Genomic DNA, 27,045 nt, shown 5'->3' with positions numbered 1-27,045 from the left:
TAGAGTGAGATTGTGCTAAGAAGTTCTATCCCAAGCTAACATGGCTAGTCTGCAAAGAAGGTACATCCTTGTTCACCCTTGCTTGTTGATCTACTGCTTCACTGTGGTATTGTCTAAACTTCCTTGGAGTGAAAACTAAAAACTCTTTGGAGAAATTACGTATTTTGTACAAAACAAATGCATCAAACGTCAAAGAAAAAAAAAAGCAAGAATTGTCAAAAACAATATTGTCATAAGAAAATAGAAACTAGGAGATTTGTGATAGTTAAGATTTGCTAAGATAGGTCATTGAAGTCATATTTCCAAACAAAATTGTAGTGCAGCAAGAACTGTCCCAATGAATAGGATCCACTAAAATCCTCATCACTTGTTCTATTTGCAAGTTGGTCAGCTAGACCTAGAGCAATGGCAGGAAAATGTGATTCAGTGACAGGTATAGCTGCAGTGAGTAATACCTCATTATGGGCTCATTACTGTGTCTTTGAAATGAACACTGTGCCATCATACATGAATGTGCCAGCTTTCTTCTTAGCAGCCCATGCATCATGATAGTAAAGGCATCCGCTGTACACAATCACACACACACACACACGGAAATGCTCAGCAATTCATTTGCACATATGCTCCAATACAAACACAAACACACAACCAGGCTGAAGATTCCCTATCCATTTCCACTAGTCAACCATGCAAGAAGACACGCACACACACACACACACACACACACACACACACACACACACACACACACACACAATCATAGACCCTCAGTCAGGGTTCTGCTAAAATGCACGTACATGTGCACGTACATTAACACCCCCCCCACCACCATGTTTTCACTGAACTTATGTACACTGCACATACTTCTACAGGAGCAGGTAGATGACTGCCATATTTTTACAGTCCTCACTTTTTCCTACTACAATAAATCAAGAGCCATGGTTGTTTCTGCAGGACTAACACATTAGCATAAAGCTTCACCCACAAGACAGCTGTCTGTGCTTAGGCCTACATGATGACAAAACATCAGTGGTAGAGTTTTCTCTGAATTCAAAAATATCAATATGATGTGGAAACATTCTGAGTTAAGACTTCTGCACCGTGGTAAGCCTTTCAGAATCCCAGGACATAATGCCCAGTAGAAGCAGCCCTAATAAATATTCTGTATTTAGAAAACCATTGGAGAAACCAGGCAGACGTGTATGTCTATGTATATATATATATATATATATATATATATATATATATATATATATATATATATATGTGTGTGTGTGTGTGTGTGTGTTTGTGTGTGTGTGTGTGTGTGTGTGTGTGTGTGTGTGTGTGTGTGTGTGTGTGTGTGTGTATCCAAAGTAAAAAAGGTGAAACAAATGGTCACAAAAGGCATATACCGAAATATGAACACGCAACAAAAACAACAAAGTATCAGAACCACCACAGCATAAAGTATAAAATCCACTTTAAAATGTAAATATTTATGTATTAAAGTGGATTTTATACTTTACGCTGTGGTGGTTCTGATACTTTGCTGTTTTTGTTGTGTATCTGTCTATTTATCTATCTATATATATATATATATATATATATATATATATATATATATATATATATATAGTTTACCTTTACATGTTTGAAGGTCATATCTTCAAACCCACTGCTGCAAACTGTAAACCACAAAATTCCAAAATCACGAAAACCGAAGTGCCAAATTACGAAATGTTGCTCCCTTTGTGACCCATGGTAGCACTTGTTTCAGTGGTGGTGTGTTTGGAAATGTTGAAATTTGATTATTTTACCACATTTCCGGAATTCGGCATTACAGAATTCGCATATCTGATATATATATATATATATATATATATATATATATATATATATATATATATATATATACATATATATATTTTTTTATTTTTATTTTTTAAGAATAGCTCAGGCTACTATAGGCAAAAAGTTACAGTTCATAAAATTTTTTTTAATGTGTACAAAAGTATTACTCTGATGTTGTTAATCTTCTTTCCATTCATCACTGATTGGGTTCGGTTCCAAGCCCTTGGAACCAAGTCGGCCTTTTTACCAAGCTCGCGCCAGCCTAAAAACTCTTGATCTAAGTCTCTACCCAGAATGTCCTTCTCCCTGTTACCTCAGATCTCATTTGCTACGTATCCGTAAAGCTGCGTTTCAGCTGAGCTCTCAGCTAAGTTAAACCTTTTTGATATTTGTGTGAAAAATGTTGGATATCTTCATATTTTATTAAGTGATTAGTATTTCAGTGTCTTTTTTTCTATGTAACCTTGTTTTTCCTCTCTACCCATTGTTACCGGTGGTAAACTTTCAAGTACCATTGTTGGTATGGCCTTTCCTCCCTTACCCTTGTGATATTTCTTCAATACCATAGTTGGTATTGTCTCTCCTGTTTAACCTATTAGCTTTGACTTTTATTGAGGTGTTTCCCTTCTTTTCTCTACATACCAGTATATTCTTAATTTTTGTGATTTTTTGAAAGGAGTTCACTTTATTCCAGTTGGATTATACAGTTGGCCTGTGGTGTCTTTTCTATCAAAATGTTGGCTAAGAAGGGTACTTCAGGTTTTAAGCATTGTACTTCATGTAAGGGCAAGTTACCTAATAGTGATTCTCATGATGACTGTGTATACTGTTTGGGAGTGCCCCTCCTTTCGGTGCAGCCTCCGTGTGACATTTGTCAGAGTTTCAGTCAACGCACTCTTAATGAGTGCAAAAATAAACTCATTCTGAAAGGGTTACTCAAGTCTCCCTTCTCAGAGGCCATTTCTGCGATAGAGGTCTCAACCCCTCCTACTAAGGACAAAAAGAAGTTCCACTCTGTTCCTTCTTCACCATCAGGTGATCAGAGCAAGCCTGGGAAATCAAAGGTCCCAAAGTTATCTTCGGTGCATAAATCTGTCTCTATGGCTCCGTCTTCCTCGACTTCGACCATCTCGAAACCTTCGATACAGGAGCCTGTTTCGGCACTGGTCTTGCCTCTGGTACTGATCATAGACCTTACCTTGCTTGTTTCGACTTCGGCACCTGTGGCCACTTCAGCTCAGGGCACACCTTTGATTACTCCATTAGCTTCCATTTTGGAACCGATCGTTTTGGCTCCGAGTGCCACTTCAGCACTGAGCGTTGTACCGACCTCACCGGATTTGACCCCTTTACTTCCGGTCTCAAAACTAGAGACTTTGGTGCCAGTAGACCTTGCACCACAGACCCGATACTCCCCTTCCTTAGATCTGTTTCTGGGCCAAGCGTATAGCCCCTGCATCGAACGTCCTAACTCCCCATCCAAAGTATCCACTAGATCCACCAGGAACCTGTTGGAATACGACATAGTGTGTCTTGTAGACCAGCTATTGTTAGCCAGGGGGATCCCCTCACTTTCTAAGACCCATCCACCTGCAGGGCTTTGTGAAAGCTGCCAGCCTAGCCAGATAGAAATTTGTACATTATTCTGTCATTTGTAAATATGAATGGAAAGTTCAAGCTTGTTTTCTTAAATGAAAGAATATGCTGTGAAATGTTTAACTTAAAACAATGTAGCAACATTGCCCTCTGCTGTAAAGAAAGCTAAGTCAAGCATTTCTTGTCTGTCCTTTGAAGTTAAAATTATTTCATATCTGTCCCTTTGAAGTTAAAATTTGGAGTCAATGAGTCTGGAGTAAAGCATCCTGCCTATTGTTTTAACTTAAGGAATAATTATTAGAGTTTACATGCGGAATGTCTTTTATTGATGTAGCTTCCTGCAGGTGCAAGATAACAAAAGAATGTAGTATCTGTTGGCCTGGGACCCCCTGGAAAGTGTAAAAAATGATGTAATGGGAATCAGGACTGACGATAGCAATTTAAGCATTTTTGTCTTGACCATCCAACTCATCAGCACTCTGCCTGTTTCTTTATGTAAGTTATCTTAGACTTGTGTTTTCTTTTAGAAATAGCTAGAAACCGGAAAGATTACACTAAGTGTTTTTCCTCTGATGTCAGAACTTACTACTGAATTATTTTAAGTATTTCTCTGTGATCTCTGAACTCTTGACTAGCACTGTGTAGTAAGAGGTATTGTCTTGTGTTTTTATTATTTATTATTAAATATTTTAAAACCTTTAAACTGTAGCTGTTTTGTGTAGAGATAATTTAAGCTCTAGAGTACATTGCATATTTATAGAGTTTACTGTCCAGGTCACTCCAAATGAGCCTTGACTGTTTAGTCACACTTACCAATAGGATAATAATATTACACAGGAATAATTGGACACCCTTTCATAAGGGCCTTTGAGTAGCTGATACATATTAGCTGGGTGGTGGCAAGTGGTACTACTGTATAGTCTGAGTGAAAGGGGCACAGCTGGAGAACCTGTGCCAGCCTTCCCCAGAAGTATCTGTGTGGTTGTATAAACTCTTATCTCAAAGTGTGTGTGTTTCAGCTACTTGGGCAGGGACACGAAGCACTAGGTGGACAGAGAGGGTGCTGGAGATTTTACCTTGCCCAGCTGGCTAAGATCTGGACCCTGTAGCTGTCCCAGTGGGGAGTCTTATTGGGGACTTGGAGAGCAAGGGAGCGACCAGCCCTGGACTGACTATGATCTCTGTGTGCTCTTAAGGGAAATTGCACTTTACTGTGTGTATTTGTTACCCTTTCCTCCTATATGAGATGCCCTCTCTGGTGTTAGTGGTGAGGACTGAGGCTCCTTGATTGCTGGGCCAGGGCACGGGTGTCACATATTAATTGGTGGCAGTGGTGGGATATCCACAACATATTAATTGTTTGGCAGCAGTGGGATTTCCCACATCACATATTAATTAGTTGGCAAATACTAATTGGCTTGTAGTGGTGTGGGTAGAGTGAATCCCTGTAGCTTGTGTACAGTGAGCTTTGAAGGTGTTTTGTACACTAAATTAGCCACACAGTGAATACTCAGAGTTCCGATCACAATTGTTTTATTTCTGCTGTTAGCTTAGTTAGTCATGGTGAGCAGACAGCATGTCAGCAGAGGAGTATGGAAAGCTGACGAGGAGCCAGCTGGCAGATATGTGCCAGGCGAAGGGACTGGTGCATGGAAACCTAACTAAGACAGACCTGATTGCAGCCTTGATTACAGCTGCATCAGAAAACAGCAACCAGGAGGACAATCAGACTGGCAGTGGAAATGTAATACCCTCAGAGAATGGACAGCTCAACCTTTCTGCAGATGACTTAAAAATCCATCTGGAGCTAAAGAGACTTGAGTTGGAGGCCAGGCATGTAGAATTAGAAGCAGCTGAGAGACTGAGGCTTCTAGAGAGTGAGGAGAATGAGAAACTGCTACACATGGAAGCTGAGGAAAAGGAGAGGCAGAGGCAGCATGAGAAGGAGATGCTGACTCTTTGCCAGAGTCATGGATGTAATGGGGAAAGGAGTAACTGGACCCCAGAAGCACAAAAATTCAGTAAATTTCTTCTGCAGTTTAAAGAGAGGGATAATTTTGATAATTTCATTCATATATTTAAGAAGGTATGTAAACAGTATGAAGTTGACCAAGGGCTCTGGGTATGGTTCCTGACACCCTTACTCCATGGTAAAGCTGTAACTGTATTGTCTAAAATGCCTGACGTTGCATGTTTTGATTATACTACTGTAAAAAATTGTCTATTAGAATTTTTTAAGTTAACACCTGAAACATATAGGAAAAAGTTTTGTGAGCATAAACACAAGGCAGATGAAAATGTATGTGAATATGTTGCTGAATTGAGCACTTATTTCCATAGGTGGGTGAGTGGATGTCAAATCACCACTTTTGAAGGGCTGGCAGACCTTTTGGTGAGGGAACAAGCCCTTAGCACTTTGCCTGAGGACGTGAGGATCTGGTTAGCTGATAGACAATGTGCTACTTCAGATGAGTTGGGGAAGAAGGGAGACCTATACCTGGCAAGCAGGGCAGCCCTGCACAGGAAGGGGATCCCCAGTACTGCTCATGGGTCTAAAGGAACCCATGGTGGGCATCACAGACTGCCACAACAGAATCTGCCAGTAACAGGGGAAGCCACTAGTCCAAGTACAAGTCCAGGAGCTAGAGTTAAATGTTTTGAATGCAACCAGTGGGGCCATGTGGCATACAGGTGTCCACAGAGGCAAGGTAGGGAACAAAAGGTGGAGGGAGCCAGTAAGTGGGAAAGACAAAATGCCAATAGTAGGTTGTCTTGAGAAAACAGGGGTACTAAGCTACCATCTTGCAGATACCCTGAGAGGGAAGGATGTGGTTGAGGCAGTACCATGTGCTTATGCAGTTACACGCAGCCAGGCTAGGCGACAAGTATGTGGGTCTGGTAGCCTGGGGGAGACCCATATAGACTGCATACTTGCAGCCAGGAATGGTGAGGTGGTTACTTCAGGGAGGGAGCTACCCTGTAGCAGTGAGACTGAAGGTGAGCCACAGCTGCTTGTGGGTACTGATGGTCTCTTGGACAGAGTGACTGCAAAGGTAGAGGTGAGTAGTAGTACCCAGGCTGGCAGTGAGGCACCACTGTCAGAGGATGCCAGACTTCCTGTGGAAGGGGAGCTGGGAAGGGTTACAAGGAGAGAGTTGGGACAGGTTCAGCTCTCAGACCCTACATTGCAAGGCCTGAGGCAGGTAGCTAGGGAGGCATCTGATTCTCAAGGAAAGGGGGAATCTGTATACTGGGACCAAGGATTACTATACAGAGATACAGAGAGTGGACCCCTGAGGGAGGGCTAAAAGGTGAGAGAGTACAGCAATTGGTAGTGCCTACAGCCTACCATCTGGCACTTCTAGCCATAGCCCATGATATTTAATTTGCAGGTCATATGGGCATAAAACATACAAAGAGGCATATTGTGCAGAACTTCTATTGGCTTGGAATTTCCAGAGATGTAACAGGGTACTTCAGGACCTGTGAGCAGTGCCAAAAGGTAGGCAAGGCAGGAGACAAGGTGAGAGCTCCTTTGATGCCTTTACCTGTGATTGAGGAGCCATTTCAGAGGGGTAGCTATGGATATTGTGGGTCCTCTGAGTACCCCAAGTTCCACAGGGAAAAAGTATATCCTAGTGATAGTGGATTATGCTACAAGATACCATGAGGCAGTGCCTTTGTCCTACATTGAGGCAGAGAAGGTGTCAAATGCTTTGTTAAGAGATTTTCAGCTGGCTAGGTTTCCTAAAAGAAATACTGACTGACAGAGGTGCCAATTTCATGTCAGACCTGCTGGCTTGTCTGTGGCAGTCCTGTGGGGTGAAGCACATGAAGACCACCCCCTACCATCCCCAGACTAATGTTTTTGTTGAGAGGTTAAACTCTACAATCAAGTCCATGCTACGGGCATTTGCAGATCAGTTTAAGAGGGAGTGGGACAAATATTTGCCCCGTCTGTTGTTTGCTTACAGAGAAGTTCCCCAGGAAACCACAGGTTTTTCACCCTTTGGGTTGCTGTATGGGCATAAGGTGAGGGGACCTCTAGATTTAATTTGAGATGAGTGGGAAGGTGAGTGCGAGTCTCACAAGGAGTCTGTTGTGGCATATGTCCTAAACCTCAGGACAAGGCTCAGGTAACTCATGGGCTTGGCCCAGGAGAACTTGGCAGAAACCCAACAACAGAAAAAGCTGTGGTATGACAGGAATGCTTGAGCTAGAGAGTATGCTGTGGGGCAGCAGGTAATGGTTCTCATTCCTGTCAGACACAACAAGCTGCAAGCAGCTTGGGAGGGTCCCTACAAGGTGGTAAGAAAGGTAAGTGATGTTAACTACATGGTGGAACTGCTAGGCAGATGACAGTGACACAAACTGTACCATGATAACATGATGAAACCTTACCGTGATAGGGAGGCCATTGTGCTGAGCATTTGCAGTGGATTGCAGGAGGAGTCTGAGGGAGATCTGGGGACTGATCTCCTCAGTGAGGCTCGGGCTGACACCTCAGTAGAAGGAGTAGCAATGTCCCAGCAGCTATCTCCTACCCAGGTTTGAGATATCCGAGCAGTGTTGCAGGAATTTGGGGACATGTTCACTGGGAAACCAGGGTGCACCCTCCCGGTGCAGCACCAGGTGAATGCAGGACCCCAAAGGCCTATTAGGCAGGCCCCTTATAGAGTGCCTGAGAGAGTCAAACAGACTCTGAGGGAGGAGGTACAGGAAATGTTGGAACTAGGGATGATTCAAGAGTCCAGCAGTCCCTGGCCCTCCCCAGTGGTGCTGGTGCCAAACAAGGATGGCAGCACCAGGTTCTGTGTGGACTACAGGAAATTAAATAGTCACACAGAGTCAGATGCTTACCCCATGCCTAGGACAGATGAGGCCCAAGAGCAGCTGGGTGGCCCTACGTATCTTACAACCATTGATCTTACCAAGGGTTACTGGCAGGTGCCGTTGACTCCCAGTGCTAGAGAGAAGTCAGCCTTTGTAACTCCTTTTGGCTTGTATGAGTTCACAAAGATGCCCTTTGGGATGAAGAATGACCCAGCAACTTTCCAGAGGCTGGTAGATCGTAGCCTAGCAGGAGGGTTTGCCCTTGCTTACCTAGGTGATATTGCCATCTACAGCCATTCCTGGCCAGAGCAGCTTCAGCATGTCAGGGAGGTGCTGGGCAGACTACAGAGGGCGGGGTTAACCATTAAACTGAGCAAATGTCAGGTGGGTATGGTGGAGGTTTTCTACCTAGGACATAGAGTGGGGAGTGATAAGATACTGCCAGAACCTGCCAAAGTGGAATCCATTCAGGCATGGCCTGCACCTGTTACTAAAAAGCAGGTGAGGGCATTTTTAGGGACAGCAGGGTACTACAGAAAGTTCGTCCCCAGTTATAGACCGTAGCTGCTCCCCTCACAGACCTGACAAGGAATAACAGGCCAGATAAGGTAATGTGGACCCCAGCATGTGAGCAGGCATTCCAGAAGCTTTGGGAGGACCCCACTGTGTTAGCCAGTCCAGATTACAGCAAATAATTTGTTCTGCAGGTGGATGCTTCAAACCATGGGGTGGAGGCTGTACTTAGCCAGATTTCTTCAGAGAGGGAAGAGCACCGAGTGGTTTATCTCAGTCATAGGCTCCAACCCAAGGAGGAATGGTATGCAGCTGTAGAAAAGGAATGTCTAGCCATAGTGTGAGCATTGCAGAAACGTCAGCCTTATCTGGATGGAAGGAAATTCACTGTTATGACAGATCACAACCCCCTAACATGGTTAAACAGAGCCAGGCAGCAAAATGCCAAGTTGCTAAGATGAAGCCTAGGGTTGCAAGCATATGATATGTCAGTGCAGCACCACAGTAGGAGTAACAATGCCAATGCAGATGGGCTCTCAAGACAGGGAATGGGGTAGGTATACTCAGATAGACTTGACCCTCTCAAGCAGCGTTTCTCAAGGGTCACTTGAAAAACTAGCTTGAGTTCACCGGGGGGGGATGTGAAGGCTGCCAGCCTAGCCAGATAGAATTTGGTACATAATTCTGTCATTTGTAAATATGAATGGAAACTACAAGCTTGTTTTCTTAAATGAAAGAATATGCTTTGAAATGTTGAACTTAAAACAATGTCGCAACATTGCCCTCTGCTGTAAAGAAAGCTAAGTCAAGCATTTTATTGTCTGTCCTTTGAAGTTAAAATTATTTCATGTCTGTCCCTTTGAAGTTAAAATTTGGAGTCAATGAGTCTGGAGTAAAGCATCCTGCCTATTGTTTTAACTTAAGGAATAATTACTAGAGTTTACATGTGGAATGTCTTTTATTGATGTAGCTTCCTGCAGGTGCAAGATAACAAAAGAATGTAGTATCTGTTGGTCTGGGAACCCCAGGAAAGTGTAAAAAATGATGTAATGGGAATCAGGACTGAATATAGCAATTTAAATAGAGAGAATCAGAAGGCATTAAGCATTTTTGTCTTGACCATCCAACTCATCAGCACTCTGCCTGTTTCTTTATGTAAGTTATCTTAGACTTGTGTTTTCTTTTAGAAATAACGATAAACTAGAAAGATTAGACTAAGTGTTTTTCTGTGATGTCAGAACTGTAATACTGAATTACGTACGTATTTTTCTGTGATTTCTGAACTCTTGACTAGCACTGTGTAGTAAGAAGTATTGTCTTGTGTTTGTATTATTTATTATTAAATATTTTAAAACCTTTCAACTGTGGCTATTTTGTGTAGAGATAATTTAAGCTCTAGAGTACATTGCATATTTATAGAGTTTGCTGTCCAATTCACTCCAAATGAGCCTTGACTGTTTAGTCACACTTTCCAATCGGATAATAATATTGCACGGTAATAATTGGACACCCTTTCATAAGGGGCTTTGAGTAGCTGATAAATATTAGCTGGGTGGTAGCAAGTGGTACTACCATATAGTCTGGGTGAAAGGGGCACAGCTGGAGAACCTGTGCCAGCCTTCCCCAGAAGTGTCTGTGTGGTTGTATAAACTCTTATCTCAAAGTATGTGTGTGTCAGCTACTTGGACAGGGACACAAAGCACTGGTTAGACAGAGAGAGTGCTGGAGATTTTACCTTGCCCAGCTGGCTGAGATCTGGACCCTATAGCTGGGCCAGTGGGGAGTCTTATTGGGGACCTGGAGAGCAAGGGAGCGACCAGCCCCAGACTGACTGTGATCTCTGTGTGCTCTTAAGGGAAATTGCACTTTACCATGTGTATTTGTTATCCTTTCCTCATATATGAGACGCCCTCTCTGGTGTTAGTGGTGAGGATTGAGGCTCCTTGATTGCTGGGCCAGGGCATGGGCATCACAGTCTTATCCATGGACTCCATCTTACACTCCTCCTTCAACCATCTTGGTTCCAAAGCCTTCTGCTATGACATTTTTCTTGTAACCCATCACCTCGGCACCTATGGTGCATCTCTCTCTGGCTCCGAGTTTGTCCCTTTGGTCTTTGGTTCCGGTCCTTCCTCAATCTGCGGATTGGGGGATGGGTGCTTTGGCCTGGGGTATGGAGCCACCTCCCTCCTTGGTTCCATCCTCGGCACTGATAGCCGCGTCCATGCCTATCCAGGTTGAGGCTCCATCCGTGGGGACAGGTTCATCGGAGCGGGGTGTGAGCCCAGTCCCAAGACTGTCTTTCTCGGTTCCAGGCTCCCATCCCTCTTCAGATGGCCCTGCCTTCCATGTGATGGAGAGGGCTCTTGCTTCTTGCAGCACTCCTTTGATGTTGGAATTCCTGTTTTCACCCCCTGAGCTATAGCTGTCACAGACCACCCCCCCCCCCGGGACACCGGGCATAGAAGCCACAGGACACCCCTGTTCAGGGTCCCTACTCTTATGAGTCCTACTCAGAGACCCCCAATGAGGAGCCCCCTCGAAAGAAGACATGCAAAAGGAAGCATATGGACTCGCCAGAGGAGTCCTTAATGGAAGACATATGTTATGATGATGGTAAAGGGTCCCCATGGTCACCTCCTGATGATGTCTCCTTTGGAGACATCCTAGAAATGTTAAAGCAGAGAGGTGATTGGAAGCCCTCCAACCCTTTGTTTGAGGAGTCCATGTTCCTGCAGGTTTTTTGCACCCGGCTCTCTACCTCTTGGGTGACCCCACCTGCCGATGAGCTCATCCAGCTCATCGTGCAGGGCACCTGGAAGAACCCTGATTCCATTGAGGAGATCCATTAGAGACCAGACAAAATTCTTTTCCCTCCCGAGGAGAACCCATATTGGTCCAAAGGGTTACCAGTTGATGCTATGGTGGTGGTGGCAGCCACAAAAAAGGACTTGGCTGAGGAATTCCCTCTGTCCAGCTGCCCAACAGGGAGTCCCGGTTGGTGGAGAGAATTGGGGACCGTGTTTTTGCATCAGGGACCTTTACTATATTGTCCCAGAATTATTTGGCACATTTTACGAGGCTCCAGAGGGACTTAATCTCTGAACTCTCTGGGACACTCACAGGACAGTTGTCTGATGAGGTCAGGGACAAAGTGGCCTCACAGCTCGCAACCCTGGAATCAATATCCAACTCATCCATGAGATTGCTGTCACATGCGACCAAAGGGGTGGCTAGAGCAGCAGGTTCGAGCATTGTTATGATGAGTCATGCCTGGATGCGCATTTGTGACCTCATGGATCCCTTCAAGTCTTCCTTTCTGAATGCTCCCATCAAAGCTTTGTCCCTTTTTGGCTCCAAAGTGAAGGACATGCTTGCCAGGTGCAAGCAAGATGGAAAGTCCCTGTCTGCCATAGGCCTACGGTTTTCCAACCCTCAGCGTACTTTCTCCAGGAATCAGAGGAGTGGAAAAATGTAGTATAAGAAATCTCAGGGTCCTTTCCATGCCAAACGTGATGATGATACCCCCAGAGTCAGAGGGGGTAACCATTCCAGAAGACACCCTTATAGCAGCAGAGGGGGTCCTTGTAATCAAGGCTCCAGGGACACTTTCTCTGGACAGTCTTATCAGCGCTACTGAGGAGCAGCCTGATTGCTTACCTCTGGAAGCAGTTGGGGCTCGTTTCTCTCTACACCAAGCTGCCTGGCAATCTATCACCACCAATCATTGAGTGCAGAGTATCATCACCAAAGGTTACACCATTCCCCTTTCTTGTCAGCCAAATTTTCTGAGAAAACCTGCCGACTTTCCACCCAGTCAAAGGGAAGAAGCAGCTTCAGAGATTATAAAGCTGTCTCAAAAAAGAGTCATTCAACCAGTCCCACTAGACCAGCGGGATCTGGATTTTACTCAAGATTCTTTTTGGTGTCAAAAAAGACAGGGGACTGGAGACCCATTTTGGATCTCAGCAGCCTAAACAAGTCTGTCACCCAAACCAAATTCCAGATGGTCATGGTTCAGTCCATTCTCTCCATTTTAACAGAAGGCGATTGGATGTGCTCTATAGATCTCCAGGATGCATATTACCACATCAAGATGGACAAACGCCCCAGGAGTCTGCTTCACTTCTGGCTAGGAGCGAGTCATTATCAGTTCCGTGCCCTGCCATTTGGTCTCTCTACAGCCCCAAGAGTGTTCACAAAATGTATGGCAGTGTTAACAGCTCACTTGAGACTAAAAGGATTCCTGGTGTTTCCATATCTGGACGACTGGCTGTGGTGCATGATGGTACGGAAGTAATTGTGGGTGGGAGGGAGTTCCCTAATTTGGCTATGGTGCAAGAGAATAGTGCTTCACCAACAGAGTAAACTGATAAATAAACATATGATAGTGAATGTGGAGACTCAGGTAGGTACCCTGTATTTCCACAAACTATCAGTTAGCTGTGCCCCATTTCAGGCAGTTTTAATAAGTTCTATGGCAGAATCGATTATGAGGTGCTCAAAGGGTGGTTGTAGTTTTAAAAATAGTACCTGCCACAGGTAATATTTATTAACTTTGGGAATGGCTTAAGGTAATAAACAGGGAAGGGGGAAGGGGAGAACAAGGGTGTGAGCAGGCAGTTCTTTTGTACTGCTGCTAATGAGCCAAAACAAAGACAAGTTTGTGTTTAAGAAACAATCAGAATTGGCCAAGGACTGCTCTGAAACTGTAAGTCATTTCTTAACCATTTCTCAGGTGGAAAAACAGAATAACCTTGTATCAGTAGGCTACTGTGGTCTCAGTTTAAATTAACAAACACACAGTATTTATCAGTCTTGGATACTGTTTGCTAACAGAAGGGAATAAGAGAGAAAATGGAAGATGTGGGGGGGGGGGGGCTGCTTACAAGCCAAAGCAGAGTGCTCTCCAGGGGAAAAGGAATATTGGCTCAAACAGGTAGACACATACTCAAAGTTAACTTTAGCTGTTTGCAGACAGTTCAGACCCGGACTGTGCTTTTCTTATAAGAATGATAAAGATGGTACCGCAGTTGAGTACTTAAGAGTGGTGTTAGGTCTAGAAAAGAAGAGTACAGAGAGGAGTAAGCACTTTTGAGATGGTAAAGATATATTATAAAGATTAAAAAAAGCAAACTGAGCAAATAGCTACTGCATACAGGAAAATATGTCTTGAACCAACTACTTAATGACTGTGAAACACATATATTAGGAGGAAGTGCACATTAGGATGATCATGCTTCAACAGTTATTTCAAGAACACAGTGTAAAAGTGGGTCTCTGTATCTTCTTCTTTACCTTCGGTGCACTGTTTTATGTGAAGTAACTGTTTTGACTAAAAGTCAATAAAAATGCTTAGAAAAAAATGTCCCATTAACAATGACTCTGAATCATTCTCTACAATCACTAGTGTAGATCAATGTGTGTGTATCTACCTTTAAGAAGCTATCTAAGGGCTTACACAAATGTATAAATACTGATCAAGTGCAAGCCTGACTGCCACTTTTATAGTAAGCTGTTGAGATGTAAGCATGTATGCCTGTAATGTCTGTCTGTTAATCAGTTTGTTTATATTTTATGATACTGCTATCCATCCTGATGTGTTTCTGTGTAATAAAGCATCTAACATACCACCCCACCAGTTCATAATCTGTGTTAGAGAGGGACGAGTGATATGGTGTCAGAAGAGCCATGGCTAAAACAACTTGTTGCCAGAAAGAGTTCCAGTTTCTCCAATTTGAGTCCGAGAGGCATCCGGTTGGTATTGGAGGAATATACAGGAGTGGATCATCCCTACTGCACTTATAATTCACAAAACAGGTCAGAAACAACTTTCAGATGTTAAAACTTGCTCAAACTATTTCTTATTCGCAAAATATGAAATGAAGCATACAGAATACTCTAAACGATATTTAAATAAACCAAAATGTCCGATATTGATAAAAATATTAGAATTACTATAGAAAATGTTTGAAATAAAGTCCGAATTGCATAAAACTAATAAAATAAGGGTAAATGATTGCATTTTCACTAAGTACGTAGTTTTCATATTAATTAAAGATATGCGAGTTATCAGAAGTGTATGAAGTGTTCGCATGTTTGTGCAGTATTACAGCAAAGTTATTTTGCAAGCTACAGCCATTTCAGAGCATATTTCACAAAGTACAGCATTTTGAAGAGTTTATTGTGCATTTGAATGTTATTACAAGCTCTGCCAAACACAGCTTATTTACAAGGGCCATATTTTCAGTGTGCTTGTGCATACTTTGTTGGCATGGCAGAGAGATTTCGAAAACCCAGTGCACTTGTGTTTGACAATAATATTGCACAGAACTGGGGAGTGTTTGAGCAAGATATTTTTAAGTAGGCTGCATTTTCTTATAAAGATGGCCGTACAAAGACATTTATTCTACTTAATCTAGCTGAGTCAGAAGCCATTGAAAGGGAACATTCATTCGTGTATGCACCTGCTATCTTTGCAGGAGATGGGGGAAAACTGTCATATTGTTTTACTGGTTGAGTCAAGGGAGGACCCTGAGTGCTTAAAACATAAATTTAAAGAATGTGTAACCCCCAGACAAATGTTGCAATGGAAAGGCACTTATTTTATACAAGGGATCAAAAGCCTGGTGAAACTTTTGCGGCATATGTAACTGATTTGTGAAATAAGGCTAAAATATGCAGATCTGGTGATTTAAGGAATGAGTTGATTAAAGACAGACTTGTGTGTTGTATTAAGGATGATCTGTGAGAAAGATTTTGCTTCGTGACAGTGATTTAACTTTGAATAAGGCCATTGAGATTTGTCAGATATACGAGCTCACAGAAAAGCACACAAATATGCTTACAAATGAGAGATGCATGCTTCCAGTAATTTTTAGAGCTCATGTTGATAGTATGCAGCACATAGTTAAAAGAAACAGGCCCAAGCACATGGCAGCAACTGTAGCCCCTGCAGCACTCACTGGTAAACCCAAAGTTTTCCAGCAAGTTCCAGAGTTCGCAAAGTCTCAGTGAAGCATAAGAGTGAGTCAACAAATTCAAAGCATGGACCCCAACCTACTTTCACTGTCCACTGTTGTAATTGTGGTGACAATAATGAATCTAAAATGAAAAAAATGTTTAGCATTTGGTCAGTAATGCCACAAATGCAATAAGTAGAATCATTTCAAGACGTTTTGTAACTTAAAAGGCACACATTCTTTTATTAAAACGGAACATTTCAAGAAACAAGCTGATCAGTTAGAAAGATGTGACCCTACATCATGTACTTTTTATGCTGATGGTGTGTCAGTACTTAATGAAACAGTCAATGCAGTAGATTTGTGGAAAATAATTAAGTATTTTGTACTGTTTGTATAAATGGAAAACCCATAGAGCTCAAAGTTGACACAGGTTCCAAGTGCAATGTTATGTCCGCAAAAACATTTGCTACAGTGTGTAATGGTGAAAGGCTTGAATTGGCAAAGTGTGCGAAGCTTTTTGCTTATGATGGTGAAGAAATTCAGACCGAAGGCTCAGTAGTACTTTCATGTTACTCTGCTGGGAAAAGTTATGACTTGTTATTTTATGTGGTCAAGAGGCATATCCAGTCATTATTAGTGCTCAGAGACAGTTTGAAAATGGGACTGCTTTCATTTAATAAGGAAGTCCATCATGTTAGCTTGAAACATACCTCTCAAGTGTACCTCATTACGAGGAACGTACCTCATTTGGGGTCTTAAAAAATCAAGTTCCTTGAAGTTCCTCAAAGTTCCACATTGAAAGACTCTGTCACACATTCACTGTTAGGAATTTTTTAAAGTGAAATCCATTGTAAATAGAAATTAATCATATAAATTAATTAAAAGATCTTCTTTATAAGTAAAACCAGCACATTTTAACCATCCTATGACCTTCCTATTTGAAGTTGTTAGTAAGCCATTAGTATGTGTTCCACATTTTGCCTATTTGTTCCACATTATGAGGACTAGTGTTCCTCATTTTGGACATGGAAGGTTGAGAGCTATGGCTTGAAAGACCACTACTCTAAGCTCTTTCAACATATTTCTCTATGTATGCTGATCTTTTCGAAGACAAACTAGGCAAGCTTCCAGTTGTGTACTCCATAAAATTAAAATTAGACCCAGATGTCAGTCCAGTTATCAGGCCATCCCGGAAAGTTCCATTAACTATGCAGGACAGAGTCAAAACCGAGCTAGATAAAATGGCTCGACAAGGTGTGATTTGTCCAGTAGATGAACTAACTGACTGGGTATCTTCCATGGTGGTAGCTCATAAAAAAGCTCAGATGGCATCAGAATATGTATTGATCCATTTGAACAGAGCACTAAAAGACCTCATCATCCAGTGTGCATAGTCGAAGAAGTTGTAGCTCTGATGCCAAATGCCACAGTTTTTTCTGTCGTAGATGTAAAGAGTTAATTTTGACAAATTTTTCTTGACAAGTAATCCTCACTGCTAACTGCTTTCAGTACTCTGTTTGGAAGGTACAGATTTTTGAGAATGCCGTTTGGGATAAATTCTGCAAATTAAGTCTTTAAACGTGCAATGGAGCAATTTTTTCTGGGTATCCTTGTGCTATTATAGCAGACGACATACTAGTAGGAGGTAATGGTGAAGCTGAGCATGGCAGAAACCTCAGAAAAGTTCTGGAAAGAGCATGTCAAGTGAATCTTAAGCTCAATCCACAGAAATGCATATATAAGACTACAAAAAGTTACTTTTGTCGGTCGTTTATTTACCACAGGCCTACAATCAGACCCTTCTAAGCAAACAGCCATTTTTGAGATGCCAGCTCCAGGCAGTGTTCAAGTCCTGCAAAGCTTTCTTGGCATGGTTAACTATCTAGGCAAGTTCATTCCAGAGTGGAGCCAACTTTCAGCACCACTCAGAGAGCTGACATGTAAAGATGTATCCTGGTCTTTGTTAGAACAGCATCAAAGTGCATTTGATGTCCTGAAACACAGAACTGCCAGTCCACCAACTCTCAGATACTATGCTGTTCACAAGCCAGTCACTCTTTCATGTGATGCTTCAGGATTTGATCTAGGTGCACTCATTCTACAATAAGGTCAACCTGTTTATCTATGCATCAAGAACTCACCCAAACTTAAATGCAGTATGCTCTGATCGAAAAAGAGCTTTCGGCAATTGTGTTTGCACATTCAAAGTTCCATGATTATGTTTATGGTAGACCTATCCAGATCGAAACGGACCACCAACCTCTAGTCACTATTTTGAGAAAGCCTATGCATACAGCTTCAGCCAGATTGCAACATATGATGTTGAGATTGCAGAAGTATCATTTCACTCTTGTCTATAAGCAAGGCAAACTTCATCTTGCAGATACATTGTCTACATCGCCCAGAAACACAACTGAACAGCATGAAAATGGGAACCTTGATTTTGACGTCATGAAAGTGAGAAATGTTTCTTTCACATGTCTTGATGAGCTGAGAGATCACGCAGCCACAGATCCAGTTTTACAAAGGCTCAACCGCTTTATTCAACAAGGATGGCCGTCAGAGCTATTTTATTTACCTTAAGAAGCGCAACCTTATTTTCCATACAGAGATGAAAGTTTGTCTGACAATGGTATCAGCATGAAAAGTCTGAAAGTAATTGTTCCAAAGTCATTGCAACAAGAGTACATTGCTATTTTGCATTGTGGTCACCCAGGAGCAGACTCTACCAAAAAAAGGCGAGCGGTCTAGTATTTTGGCCTTCTATATCACAAGATATTGAGAGGTTGTTATTATCTTGTTCTGTGTGTAACAGTACTAAGCCACATCAACAAAAAGAAACACTTCAGCTAAATCAGATTCCTGAACTACCTTGGTCGACAGTAGCTACTGACATTTTCAAATGGAATGGTCAACATTATTTGATGCTAGTAGACTCTTATTCATATTGGTTCAAGATTGACTTACTTCCTAATCTAGCATTCAATACTGTCATCACTAAGGTGAAGTGTCATTTTACAGTCCATGGTAGTCTGCACAAAGCTATTTCTGACAATGGCAAACAGTTTACAAGCCAACAGTTCAAAAGATTTGCTGAAGAGTGGGACTTTACTCATGTTATGAGTAACCCAGAGTATCTGCAGTCAAATGGTTTGGCAGAACATGCAGTTCAAAGTGCAAAACCATTACTAGAGAATTCAAAATGAGACAATAGTGATGTTTTCTTGAATCTCTTGAATCTCAGAAATGTTTCTTGTGATAAACATCTTGGCTCACCTGCCCAGAGACTTCTGTCAAGACAAACCAGAACCATGTTACCAGTCAGGAATCAGTTGTTGGTTCCATGTGTTAAGAACAACAGGTCAGTGAAAACCAATCTGTTGAAGAAGCATTTAACCCAGAAGACATACTGTGATAAGACCAGCAAACTGCTCAATCCATTTTGAGAAGGAGAAGTGGTAAGGATGCAAATGTCCAAAGGTTATGATCGGTTTGGAGTCGTGAAGAATATTTGCTCAGAGCTGAGATTGTACATTGTGGAATCACAAGGAGTAGAGTTTAGATGGAATCAGAAACATTTGATGACGGTGTCTAAGCCTATACCAGCACATAGCCTGTGAGAAAGACTCTTTATCTCAGAGTGAGTTATCCAGTGTTCCAGTTCCAGAGGAAGTTCCAAACAATATTCCTATTCCTGTGATGAATCCAGAAGTTCCTGATATGAGTTGTTCAACGAAGACTGTCCCTGTTGCTAAACCCAGTCCAGATTGTTACGTTACTTGATCTGGTCACATCTCCAGACCATGTTATAGATACACAGCAACTTGGACTTGAACATTCTGTTTGTTTCTAATGTCTATAGTAATGCAAGTCTAACTCCAATGTTATTTTTAGCTAAGGGCAATCTTTTTAAGAGGGAGGATGTAGCTCAATGTGTGTGTCTGTACCTTTAAAAAGCTATCTAAGGACTTGCCCAAGTTTATAAATACTGTGCACATGCGAGCTTGACTGCCATTTTGCAGCAAGCTGTTGAGATGTAAGCATGTATGTCTATAAGGTCTGTCTGTTAATCAGTTTGTATATATTTTATGATGCTGCTAGCCATCCTGATGTGTTTCTATGTAATAAAGCATCTAAACAAACTACCCTGCCTCTTCATCATCTATGTTAGAGCAGAAAAGAGCGACAAGTAGTGTTTTATCCAAATTAGCTGGAGTGCCTTCTGTGTGGAGTCTGCATGTCCTCCCTGCTGTCGAGTGGCCTCCGAAAGACATGCGTGAATGGGTGTGCCTTCACTGAAGGTTGGGCATCAGGCTGGCAACTCGACACCATAAAAAATCTACTGCCAATCATTAGCAGACCGGAGTTCCGCTGTGGCGACCCCTAACTGGGAAAAGCCGTAAAGACAAACAACAACCAGAATGAAGGGGGACATAGCCTGCATTTGATGCATACAAAGCACTGTTGCAGTTTATCCCACTATAGCAACAGCTACACATAGGGCATACTTCATAATTTAGGTTATTATTTATTTATTTATGTATTTATGTATTTATTTGTTTATTTTTTGAAAGAAAAAGAACGAAAGAAATAGAAGCTGTTACATAGTTAACTGTACACTACTTCAAAAAGCAGTTTAAGTTGCTTTCACAATATAGGGGTAAACAGTTTTGGCATTATTGACCTACAAAAATCATGTGACTCACTGCCATATTGGGGGGGGTGAGTAAAGTAGCTGTCAAACTTTTTTTTTTAAAAAGATAATTATATCTATATAGCAATAGATCTAGGTATGACTATATATATATATATATATATATATATATATATATATATATATATATATGGTTTACCATCATATTTGCCTTATTCTGATGAAGTTTTTTATTTTAGAAAACAAAAGCGCTCAAATAAAGACCGTTTGTGGATCCTGGTCTACTTCTTCCAATACTTTTTTACTTAGTTTGCTGCTTCGTTTATCTGTTTTTGAATGGTTTACCATCATATAATAGAATCCATGTTATACAGACGGCATATTTTCCAAATGGTAAAGCCAAATTAGAGTTAACCTTCATTTAAAAAATGTCAAATCGGATATATGTAGAATGCAGAATTCAGTATTCACCATTTGGTAGAATGGGGAAGGTAATTCACACTCCTGCCACTTTGGAACTTTTATATTCGATATTTTGAACTCATGCTGCACTCCTTTCGCAACTTTACCATCAGTAAGCTGACGTTCGAAAAAATGATTGTAAACTATACACATATATATATATATATATATATATATATATAAAAGATAGGTTTGACAGTTTACAAGCTGTCTAATAAGTGATCAGAAAGCTGTGGTTCTGATATTCTAATTAAACTGCACATGCTATAACCTTGGGATGTACATTTGTGGACTAGACTCTTAAGAAATTATTAAAAATGAAATGCAGCATCTAGCTTTTGAAGCAGTATTTACAAACTGTACCTAGTAGTAGCCTTTACATGAACTACTGATTACAGAAATGGCTGCATATCATGAAAGTTTTAAAGTAAGAATGAAATGAATATGTACTAATTATGCAAAAAATGAAGCTATCACTTTCAGCCATCTTGTTTCTTTCCATTTAAAAATGCCAATTTTTTATCCTTTAGCTAAGGTCTGCACTGTACACTGTTCACTTACAATGAACTCTTGCTAGTTTGAAAATGGATGTATGATTCAGATAAGAGTGATGGTACCTTGGTCACGCACATCTTTTTACTGACTAATCCAGGTAACTGCTCTTTAAGAAAAAAATATATATATAAATATAGGCAAGATTATTAATGTGCAGGAAATCTGTCTGTAGCTGAATACTTCAAATTATTCTGCAGGCCACAAAGAAACAATTTTCTTTTGAAAAAGAAGCCATTTTTGATTTGGTTTTGTGCTGTATCATTTGCTACAGTGATGAATAATTATGTTGTATTTCAATTTATTGTAAATGTCCATTATTCGTTTTGTACTTTTCATTTCACACTACATTATTTTTTTGGTTCCATGCAGGCAATACAACATTCAGGAACGCACAGCTCAAGAAGTGAGGCTTGAAGTGGATATGCATCTAGCTGAGAAGGAACGTTTGGATAATGCTTTGCCAAGTTCTGTGATTATTGGACCTTTTTACATCAATGTAGAGCTAGTGAAACAGACCTTGTCCAGAAAATGCAAAGCTTTAGCTAATGCAGTGCTAGAACTGCTAGCAAAAAAACTGCGCAAACAAGTGGATGATGTAAGTTTCTTAAACTTAACCATATAAAATCTTGACAGTATAGAAATTAGAGATTTCAAAACACAAATATTGATAGCCCGGTTTGAAAATAATCAGTTATATGTTAATTTAAAACTGTATGGTCATTAAGGCTAGTATGTCTTTAGTACACAGTTGCCCCTAAGGATATTAGTTTACAGTGTGTGTTTTTATGGGGGAGTTCTCCACTAATGTGAACTATGTGCTAAATTCAATGTCACCAAACATTGAACTCCTATCTAATATGCACACTATCTGGAAAAGAAACAAACTAAAAGAGTCTTCTGTATTATAATTCCTTATGCACTAGCTTTCTTACTTTACTGATCATTAGTATGCAGGCATGTTATCACTGACACTTTTTATTCCACTCTGTTCTTTCTCGTTTGTGTGCTGATCATATTCATGGAATACCAAGTTATTAGTCTCAGGCTCATGTGGCACAAATAGCTAGTAAGGGGCTCCAGATTTACTACTTTCTACTGATGTAAAAACATGTCTGTAGAGTTAATGCTGTAGAGAATAGGGGGCTAATAAAGAAACAACAGAAGAAAGAAAGAATAAAAATTATGTCTGTAGAGTTCTTCTTCTTCTTCTTTTTTTGGCTTTTTCCCGGTTAGGGGTTGCCACAGTGGATCACCTTGTCCGCTCATGATTGGCAGTGGAGTTTTACAGTGTCGAGTTGCCAGCCCGGCGCCCAACCTTCCACAGAAGGCCCACACACACTCAAACCTAGGGCCAATTTAGAGTGTCCAATCCACCTGCAGCATGTCTTTGGGATGTGGGAGAAAACCAGAGCACCCAGAGGAACCCCACGCGACCACAGGGAGGGCATGCAGACTCCACACAGAAAGCCCCCCAGCCAAGGATCGAACCGGAGAACCTTTTGCTGTGAGGTGGCAATGCTAACCACTGCACCACCGTGGCTGCCCCCCCCCCCCGACTTAATATAACCCAAATACAGCTAAACAGGAAAAAATACTGATGAAACTATACATTAATAACAAAATGTTGAAAATCAAGAAGGTGAAACTCCTTGGAAGAAGGGAAATACATCCTGCTTTTAGATTGTGCTAAATATGCTGCAAGAAGGCCCTAGATTATATACAGCAACAAAAATCACCCACATTATTATACTATGGTACATTAATCAGCAAAGCATAAAAATACATGCAAGATAAACCAAAACAGAAATATTCGGACTTGAAATACCAAGAGCATTCACATAATGGGGGTGGAGAGAAGGAGTCTTTACTGATCATTTTTTTCCTTCATAGAGCTCTTAAACTGAGATCTCACATAACTACTGTATAACTTCAGGAGAGTCATCTGTATAGTAAGTCCTTACAAATGGATAGTGTCACTAGCAGTGTATCTAGAGTCTGTTGTGGAGACGAGGCTAATAAAGAAAGAATAAAAAATATATCTGGACGGTTAATGGACTAGATATAACCCAAATGCATCTAAATAGGATTAAATACATAAAACATGAATATTGCCTTTGTCACTGCATTCCACTCTGCTATGTAAAGATGTTTTATTAGTCTTATGCTCTCAATTGCATTTGCTAATTCTTTGTGTGTGTGTGTGTGTGTGTGTGTGTGTGTGTGTGTGTGTGTGCGTGTGTGTGTGTGTGTGTGTGTGTGTGTGTGTGTGTGTGTGTGTGTGTGTGTGTGTGTGTGTGTGTGTGTATGTATGTGTGTGCATGCGCGCACGCTCAGGCACATATATATATATATATATATATATATATATATATATATATATATATATATATATATATATATAGGTGTTGGTGTTAACAAACACCAATGAACACCACACCAAGTAAAAGCCACACAAATGTCACTAAAATAACTGAAATACCATCCTTGTAGAAAATGCACTCAGGAAATAAGAATAAAAGTCCATTCGTATTTGTATTAAGCGCTTTCATCTCCTGTAAGAGACTTCATCAGAATACAACTTCCTACTAACAATGAACCATTTAAATACTTTCAGTTAATGACATCATAATTGAACTCATTAATTCCAAAAAGTTTTATACATAACATTAAAGAAACCATGTCATAAAATGTTAAATACATTCAAAAATCCTACTAAAGTTCCCATATTAATAATATGTATATAATTTTAAACATGGCATATTTATGTATGTGAATTTGTTTTTTATATTACTTTATATTGCTTTTAGTAGGTAGATACTATATGTTTATATGTGGAGCTTATACAATTGGTGGAAAAAAAACAGTACATAAATAATCACTCAAATCAAAGATATTATACAAGCAACAGAGTGTATACATGAGAACATTCTACACAAGTAGTTTTCATCTAGCAACATTTATATAGGACACATTGCAGTGGGTGCAAAGTGGATATAGGAATTAATCAGAGACTAGATACTTAAACTTTTCACACGTTAGCCTAGCAATAGGCTACACGAGTCCTGTTGCAGGAATCTGCAAAGTCGGTGGATATTGTTGCAGATATAAGTGGTGGTATGATATTAAGGTAGGCTACGACAGTACTTGAATGGATGGATTATGAATGAGTTTGTGAGCTGTAGTTAGTTGGATAAAGCTGAGATAATTGAGGAATTCAAGCCATTTTAGGTTAAGTAATAAGCAGCGGTGAGATGAGTAGGAGGCATTCATTACAAACGTAGCAATTTTGTTGTAGCACGAGTCTAGTTTGGACTTTAGAGAGGACTGAAAGTTGGTGGGGGGGGGGCACCGTATAAAGAGAAAGGGTAATAGAAAAGAAGTGGCAAGGGAAAGTCGGGCTGATGCACTGAATAGATGTTTGTGTCGGTAGAGAGTGCCAAGCTTTTGATGTCTTTTTGACATTGGACTGGATGTGCAGGTCAAATGTGAGGTTTTAGTCTATGATGACACCTAGGAGTTGTGCCAAGTACAATGTCAATGGTGATACCATTTAGGGATTGAATGGTGAAGTTCTGTTTCTGAAGGGGGGGGTCGACCTTTTGGGGGCAAAGATTACTAGTTTGGTTTTGTTGGGGTTCAGGGCAAGATGTAGCTGGACAAGAGGAAAAAGGTCAGCACTTGCACCACATCATGTGGAACAGCTAGCCACCCAGAACACACACCAGCACTGCCTTCATATAACACAAAACCACACACCTACCTTCATGAAGGCTCTTGATAAAAAAATCTAACCAAACAGCATAGACCTCCAAGGCAGAAACACACGACCACCACAACATTAATCACGAGACACACAACTCTCCTAAACAGTGTGCCACTCAACCAAACATAACTCACACACTCTGGTCCCTCAACAGGTACGAATATGACACTGTCATTGTACAGGGAGGTGGGAATGACCTGAGACATACCTCCCTGGACTACATGAAGAGACATGAAGGAGTTTGTGGATTATGTAGCCCAGGCGGGTATGACCCTAGCCCTGAGCAGCATCCTACCATCACCCAAGCAGAAAATAATTGATTTTAACAATTGGCTAAGTTTCTGGTGACATTATAAGGGGATCCAGTATCTGTCTGCCTGGGATGACATGATAGACAGACTTCGATGCTTTGCCAGAGATGGCCTGCATCTGTCACCCCTGGGCTTCTGAATACTGGCCAAGGCTCTTGCCACTCACATAGTGCCTTTTTTAGGTGGCGTTCCAAAGACCAAATCATCAATGTAACAGCTACAAGCAAATAGAATCAGAGGGTCATGCTGCTCAACACTACAAGTCTAAATCTCAAAATGCACTCACTCAAAGCACTCCTTAAAATGGAGAAAAATCAACATTTGTGCTGTAACAGAGACCTGGTTCAAGGCAGCAAAAAGCACCCCTGCACTACCAGGCTACAACTCATTCCACACCTTTCGGCCCCAGAACTTGGACCGAAGCTACAAAGGCAGTGGTGTTTCCATATTCTTAAAGGATGTGCACACCTCCAGACTGGTAGCCCAACATAACGGATGAGAGATACTTCAGGTGCAGCTCACATGGTAAGACGGCGATTCAGATTATAGCCTGCTATAGGTCACCAACCATGACCCAATACTCTCACTCCTCATTCCTAAGCACCCTGGAGAATATCAGGGTCCAACCTCACACTAATACTGGGCGACTTCAACTATCCCTCCATTAACTGGGAAAACTGCTCATGTACCAATACACTTGCCCAATGTTTCCTGGAATTCATTCTCACCCCCCCCCCCCCACCCCCAGAGGTAGCAACATCCTTGACTTGGTCATTACTAACATGGGTGACCGTTCTACCGTTCTATACCAATAGTCAACTCCTCCCTGGTTAGATCAGACCACAAACTAATCACCTTGGAAACCCACGGCCCTCCCACACTCCCACAAAGGTAACCACCATGAAAAGCTTCTCCAAAGCTAACTTTGGGCTCCTAAAAACAGAGGTGGGTAACTTCACGGCACCCATGCAATTGGAGAACAGCTGCATGACCACCGAATCATACACAAATGCATGGATCTCGCCATTCCCAATAGAACCAAGATGTTCTCCTCCAAAAAAGGAAGTCAATCTGGTTGTCCCCTACCATAAACAAACTCTAGAACAGGACAAGGAAACTGATGTGAAATAAGGTGAAGTCCCAAGACTGGAAAAACTCCCTTAACAGCCTCAACAAAAAGTTGAGATCCCTCATCAAACTCTCTAAAGCTAGCTATGAAAACAGAATTGCAGCAGATAGTAAAGAATCACAAGACCTTCAACAATTATGTAAAGAATCTCCACGGCAATACCCAGATTTGCTCAGAGCTGTTGCACAATGGCACCTATACCAAGCCAGCAGATTGCCAATATACTGGCCGACAAATTCAGTGCCAATTTTACCCCCCCCCACAAAGGACCAATCACAATACTAGTAGATTGCCAGGCACCCAGTATTACTGCTGCACAGGTTAAAACAGCACTGTCCAAGGCCAAGAATACAGCTTCGATGGGACCTGACAATATCCCTGGCTGTATTCTACATAACTAGAGGGGCACCTCACCTGTGTGCACTGTTCAA

At 41.3% G+C, this 27,045-nt stretch overlaps 1 protein-coding gene across 1 annotated transcript in view; it reads left to right on the top strand.

Annotated features, from left to right (window-relative positions):
• DNAH1 (dynein axonemal heavy chain 1) overlaps positions 1–27,045 on the top strand; it is a 5,225,710-nt gene that overhangs the window by 1,109,631 nt on the left and 4,089,034 nt on the right. Inside the window, exon 14 of the mRNA XM_044076389.1 lies at positions 21,781–22,006. Within this exon, the coding sequence (XP_043932324.1) occupies positions 21,781–22,006 (226 nt within the window). The remainder of the gene's footprint in view (positions 1–21,780; positions 22,007–27,045) is intronic.

Source organism: Protopterus annectens, chromosome 7.part0, assembly GCF_019279795.1.
Source record: "Protopterus annectens isolate FY-2018-M chromosome 7.part0, PAN1.0, whole genome shotgun sequence".
Taxonomy (NCBI): domain Eukaryota; kingdom Metazoa; phylum Chordata; order Ceratodontiformes; family Protopteridae; genus Protopterus; species Protopterus annectens.
The sequence above is the reverse complement of the archived record's forward strand: the minus strand, read 5'-3'. Positions and strand labels throughout refer to the sequence as shown.